Raw genomic sequence first — 6,362 nt, forward strand, 5'->3', positions numbered from 1 at the left:
AACTGGAGAAGTTGTCTTTTTAAAAGAAGAATCATTTTTATTGGGCAATGTCAACCAATCAGAATGCGAGAAAAAATTAGTTCATTGTGAGGATGGGACATTTCTTTTGCTTCATACGTCTGAGGTATACGCATACGTTTTATGCCGGGGGGGAATACTAGGGTTGAGGGATGCTGCGTATATGCATGCCGGACCTCCAAACCCTGACCCTTACAGAGAAACTGATTTTTGCTGAAAAGGTGACCCTTAGAGAGACTCACTATAGAAAAACCTAGCCCTTAGAGAGACGCCTTATAAAAACCGGCTCTCAAGGCACGCACATACCCAGCACCCATTTTTGCATAAGTATCCCCCTCCTCCGGGGCGTGTTATTTTATCAGAACCAGTAAACTTTTGCTAAACCTGAGATTATTTATAAATTTCTATTGTTTCAAACAATACAGCTATTTTTCTGAACTTTTTTTGAACCCAAAAACAGTTTCAAACCTTTTTCACCGTCAAGGTGGCACCTCATGCCCCATATTGCCTGGACTAAAAAACAAAGGAATTTCCTTCTAACTGGACTAAAAACTATTTTATCAGACTTTAGAATCAAATATCATCTTAACTATATTGTATAAATACAAACATTGAATTTTTTCCATTTTAGGAGGATAAATTGTTTTTATCGGTGAAATTTCCAACCATGGTAGAATGCTATACTATCAACGTGATTAGAATGTGTGGTAGGAATAAGACGTTCGAACTTCACAATTATGCGTCACGGAAAACTATCCATGAAGTCATTTCAGAACACCTTAACGGGTCCATGAGGTTAAGAAGGGAAAGGATGAGGAATACCACCATATAAGACAGCAGAACAAGAATCGTACAACTTTTATAATATCCCTAACGGCGTTAAAATGTTGGTTTAACGTGCATGAATATAATGATTTCATAAATTTGATTTCAGTCGAGCCTGATCCTATTCAGGGCAACCCATATTTTTTTCTACGGTAGTTTTCAGATCGAGTGACCCGCCCTCAGGTCCCATTCTATTCAGCTTTTAGTGCAATGATTCATCAGGACTGAAGAATTCTGAACAATGATATAAATATCTTTGAAACTAGACTTCCTCATACCCATAACCTTTAGCGCTCACTCGACCCTGGTCAAATTTGTATTTAAGTAACCTCCTCCCCGTGTATCCAGAGCTTTATATATGTTACAGATGGACCGCAAAGAATATTATCTCAGGCACGACGCACTGGGTATGGCAGGTAGCAGATTTTCACAAAAAATCCCGAAATTTTCCTCTTCGTCGGTAAAATCGCTTCAATTTCCTCATTAGCCGAACAAGATTTAAAAACACTTCCGTCGTGCCTGTATCTATGGCGCTAATCATTAAGCATCAAAACTCCGATACTGTGCGAGGATCGGGGTTGGTATTTAAGTTAGCTTTTTTTTAATTTTTTAATGGTTCAAATTTTAAAAATCTCCCGATTTGCTTGACTAAATTTATTATATAATGATCAGAAAGTTTTTTTTACAATTACAGATTTACAAAAGATATTTTTTCGGAATTAAATATATTCTACAGAAATTTTTAACGAAAGTATTATAATAGCAGTGATGTATATATTTTGAAAATAGAAACCCAATTTATTATCGACACATAGCGGGGCCTTCTTTGACGCTCTTCATTCTTTGCAATTCGGGTATTGCCGCTTCCTTCTTCTTCTTCCGGCGACATTCGTACAAAATACCGAACATTCCGATACAAACGAGAATAGCGAAGAAAACGAAACACGAATGTTGGAAGATTTTCGAATCTGGTGAAAACAACTCGAGTGGAGTATATTCCATCTAAAAAAAATATCAAGGGTGATTTTACTTTTTATTCACCAATGTTTTCTATAACCTCCCATCGCTTAATCGTCCACTTGAGTTTAAGAATCTTCTAGATTTGTGAATGGCGAGCGTAATTCTTGAAAAATCGAGGATAAATTTTAGGGTTCTAAGTTTCAAGAAAAATTGGAAAATTTTTTTGGCTACAATCCCCCAATTTATATCTGAGACACTTCACATGGTCCCCCTTTCCCCCACTGTCAGCGTTGAGTTCTCGGCCATTTCCGGACTCAACACTGACAGTGGGGTCCGGGGGACGGATTTTTATCTTCCAAAAATGTTTAGAAATCTCAAGATATTTGTTGGGGGATTGTAGGTCAGAGGATAAAAATAATACTGTAAAATCAGACAAGTATTTCACTTTCATGTGCAAAAAGTTTCCGAAAAAATCTTGAAAATGTGTTACTTTGTCCCTAAAAGCTCTGGAGAAGCAAATCTCCACGCCATCTGCCGTTTGATAAATCACATTTCTGAAGAAATTGGCGTCCCTTTCTTCTCTGAATAAGGCGCCATACGTGTAAGATTTATGAGCAGTTGATCGAAAGGAAGTTGAACGGTATAGATTTTTATCTCGCTTTGTCTTGGTGATGATTTCAGGAAAAAGAACATTTTTTGTTATATAGTCCAAGAGTATCCCTGAAATACAAGAGACGAATACTAAATTGTCACATAGCTATGTATAGGGACTTCTTGTTGCTGGACTGAATTGTACAATAAATGACCTGGGAGCTCGAGGTTTCCGGGTTCTGAAACTTGTAGTCAAATCTAAAATCAACCCTCAGTTATCGTGACAGTTTGCCCTGGAATTTGCGAATGTAATTAGGTAATTTAATGAAGACAAGACGTTACCACTATTCAAGATTTAGGCCAAAAAAGAATACACCTTTTCGACCGTAGCTGCCAATTGCCGCGCGGGCATTTTTTACCACCCTAAACTCGATCCAATCCTTTTTTTACACTTTTTTTTATTGTCTTTCGGTGCGAAAAAAAGACTGGGACGGTTTTAGGGCGGTAAAAAATGCCCGCACGGCAATTGACGGCTACAGTCGAAAAGGTGTATTGTATATAACCGTTTTAGCTGAAACGTACCTGATATTTTGTCGTTCTCCAGACTATCCAATAGATGTTCTATTGTTGACACTAAAACAGAATGAATAATGAAAATCGAACGTACGTAATACAGGAGTTGTTAAACCTTTTCGTTGTTATATTATTTCATAAAATTATACTTCACTGGTCTACTGATCTTTACAAAAATCCTTTATTTTTAAGCTAAATTTTAAAGTCTGCAACCGCAGTGGAAGTCGACCCGAAGGCTCCTTTTGGATAGCTATCTACACAAAGTAATCATGGCTAAAATCTTTATCTTTATACTTTTCTTACATAGAAAATCTCCGTCACAAAAGTCTAAATATAACTTACTCTCGTGGAAAGTTCCACCACTCCTCGTGATCATTTGAGCTTCAAACAAACGACCTTCTAAAATACCGACCTGAAAGAAATATGGACAAATTATCAATCGAGTTAATTTCTCTTAAAAATTGTTTATGATTTCTTTAAGTATTGACGGAAATTAAGAGCGCCGCCGTGTATATGAATGCACAATACCAGTTGACTGAGATCTTAAATAAAAAAAAATTAAGAAAAATACTTTTCCAGAGAGGGTAGCTTGTTTGGGTAAAGTCACGTGATTGATGACGTCAGTCATGGAAGCAGTCAAAATGGAGCAGAGAGTGATTCCACCGATGATCCAGAAAGACGAAAATAAACGACCAACCCACGTGATCGGCACTTTGTCTCCGTAACTATAACAACCAATCAAAAATAATCATTTGATTTTAAAGGTATTTTAAGATAAATTAAGAAGGTCGCAGTCACAGTAGAATCTCTTTATAAGTCGGACCTATACAACTTGAATGTCTCCTTAACTCGAACAAGTTTTCTAATCTCTCAATCCCTTATAAACCTTACTCCATATCTCGAAATATCCTGATCGCGAACAAATTTGTGTTCGAGTTCTGGACACTCTACCTTAGTATAAAATCAAGAATTCAGAAACTGTGTTAATGCCTAAATATATCCTATGCCAAGCAACCCTACGGGGAATTGTAGAACAATAAATGATATCTGGTTGGAAAATTTATTATTTTTACCATACCTATGCAGACAATCAATATAACACATTAAATTCTTACCCAACAGTTGTCATACTAACAAATCCCCACCAAAAACCATCCAAAAATCCTTGATGGAACGGTCGACGAAACTCGTCGTTTTTTCTTGTCTCCTAAAACGTGCGATAAACCTCAATTATTTCGCATTATTGGTTTTTTGATGCTTACTAATAGCGCCAGATAATATTCTCTGACGTTCATTAGTAATATAAATGAAAACTGGTGGCTAAGTACGTTGTGATTGTACATCCCTATCGACATTTTAGCTCCTGAACTGTGACCCACCTTACTAAAATATTATCGCCAGGTGAGACAGGGGTTTTCAAAGGTGGAAAAACTAATTTACTTACAATAGCCCAAAGTATGAAACCAGAGATGAAAGCCATGAGTAGAAATATGACCAACAGTGGCCACAAGCCAGCGATTCGGAACAACAGATCAGTGACAATTTCACCAGAAGTTTTCTTCAAAGTGATAAGAAGTCCTTCTTCCAGATAATACATCGGTACAAAATACATTCCATAATACTTTTTCTGTGAAGGATCACCTAAGACCGGATATATGATTCGTTCTACGGGTCTAGTTCCGCTGTTTTTCCGTTGAAGGAATTCTGTTGTATTGTTGTAGGTTGTCCGGTATATTTGAGTGAAGTTGAGGCAACCACAACATTGGTTTATTATAAGGATATCCATAAATTCTACAATAAAGAAATGAAGAAATTCACGTGGGCTCAGTGGATGGGAGTGTTTTCATTTAGTCTCATAGTTACCACAGGCCGGTATTTTTGACATTCTGTCGGGTAAAGTACGATTGACGTCAAGCTCTATGTCTAAAGTTAGATGGACCTAACTTTTGCAATAAACTGTAACTTTGTAATCCCTTAAATATGTCTTGATAGTCTGGAGAGAATTTTGGAGCCATTTGAATAAGGTGCATTCATCAAATTTGGTGGTAGAAGTGGAATCTGCCTTTTTCCAAGAAAATTTGAATATTATTTCAGAAATAAACTTTATTGCTGGAAACTGAGTCAGGGGAAGCAAAATTTAGCAAGAAAATCACTCGGAATATCGGAATAAGAAAAAAGGTCAAATTAGTAGGTAGAAAATCTAGAACTTCACAAAAAAATTTTCAGTGTTATGGAGATTTCTGTTTTATTATTTGGACTGTTTTACGGAATTCGACGGAATAGCAAAATAAGGTAGCCCCTGAAACTCTCCTTCGAGAAAGATGTCACGGATTTACTTTATTTCACTTTCTAAAGAGATAAAAGTGATAAAAGTCTTACTATATAATTAACAGATACTTCCATATTTACTCTGCTTACCTGGGAAGAAAAATGTAGTATAAGGCTCATTGATGATTGTAGAAATTGATAGATCTTCACAATGTGATATATTCTTTGGTGGTCCATAGAAACAGCCTTGAGGCTTGCCGCCATTCGTATTATTACACACGCTTGCTTTGAATTCAAAGTTCTGCTCACATTCCTCGGGGTCCTCACTATGGACCTGCATGGCCATCAACGTTACGGCTAAGAGCCGGTTTAGAAGGACCATGTTAAATGTTCTGATGTAACGGGGTTATTAGGTTCGGATCTAAGACAGCTGAATTACACCGAATGCGGGCTTGCATTTAAAAGTGTTTCGAACTCTGGTAAATTTAGACCCAAACTTTAGTTCTCTAAAACAAATTTAGTTCTTAATATACTTTTCAACGTAAATGCTTGTTAAACTAAACATAAAAACAAGCACCACAAAATAAACCAACTCTACAATGTTTTTAAAATATTTCCCTCCAGTAAAAGGAGATTTTCAGTTGATTTATCTCCTAATTAATTCACTTTATTAAATTTCTCCACAAGACACACTGATAATCCTATTGGTGATTTTCCCCTTTCTTCGCCTCTGATTGGCTAATCCGTGAATCATCTGTAGCCTGATTGATTATTCAAGCAAATGCTGCTTTTTGATTGGCAGGTTGTTCTCGATGACGTCAAGTCTGGAAAGAATGAATCAAAATAATTCAAAGTAGCAAATTTGTTTTTTTTTTCACGTGAATTTTAAAATCTCCTAACTAATTAAGCCAGAACGAATTCAAATATGTCGAAACGCCGTACGAGACTTTCTACAAAACCATTAATATTTATTATTCAGCATGACAGTAGTTTTCAATGGAAAAAGTACGCAGGAATATACGAGAAAAGAATCAATGCAGATCTTTGATGATGACAAGTATGACCAATCTTCCAAAGGAAAATTTTTAACAATAGATCTTATCGGGGTTTTTGATTTTTCTAAAAAA

The 6,362-nt window shown here is 36.3% G+C and overlaps 1 protein-coding gene across 1 annotated transcript; it reads right to left on the reverse strand.

The window, feature by feature from the left end:
* Positions 1-1,482: 1,482 nt before the first annotated feature.
* LOC136802857 (uncharacterized) lies at positions 1,483-5,961 on the reverse strand. The gene is made up of 8 exons (XM_067059617.1): positions 5,386-5,961; positions 4,412-4,758; positions 4,083-4,174; positions 3,539-3,692; positions 3,310-3,379; positions 2,977-3,027; positions 2,294-2,523; positions 1,483-1,845 (listed from the first exon to the last, which is right to left on the reverse strand). Exons 1-8 carry the CDS (start codon positions 5,615-5,617, stop codon positions 1,645-1,647), a joined length of 1,377 nt encoding a protein of 458 aa, XP_066915718.1. The 5' UTR covers positions 5,618-5,961; the 3' UTR covers positions 1,483-1,644.
* Positions 5,962-6,362: the final 401 nt, after the last annotated feature.

The sequence above is a fragment of the Clytia hemisphaerica genome, unplaced genomic scaffold (genome assembly GCF_902728285.1).
Source record: "Clytia hemisphaerica strain Z4C2 unplaced genomic scaffold, Clytia hemisphaerica genome assembly, whole genome shotgun sequence".
NCBI classification, from domain to species: domain Eukaryota; kingdom Metazoa; phylum Cnidaria; class Hydrozoa; order Leptothecata; family Clytiidae; genus Clytia; species Clytia hemisphaerica.

Bases quoted from the DNA above. Each gene is read 5' to 3' on its own strand.
- LOC136802857 (XM_067059617.1), bottom strand. From the start codon at position 5,617: ATGGTCCTTCTAAACCGGCTCTTAGCCGTAACGTTGATGGCCATGCAG. The intron at 3,693-4,082 runs GTAAGAATTTAA...TGGTTGTTATAG, and splicing joins GTTAGTATGACAACTGTTGG to TTACGGAGACAAAGTGCCGA. The intron at 3,380-3,538 runs GTATTTTTCTTA...TATTTCTTTCAG, and splicing joins AAGCTACCCTCTCTGGAAAA to GTCGGTATTTTAGAAGGTCG.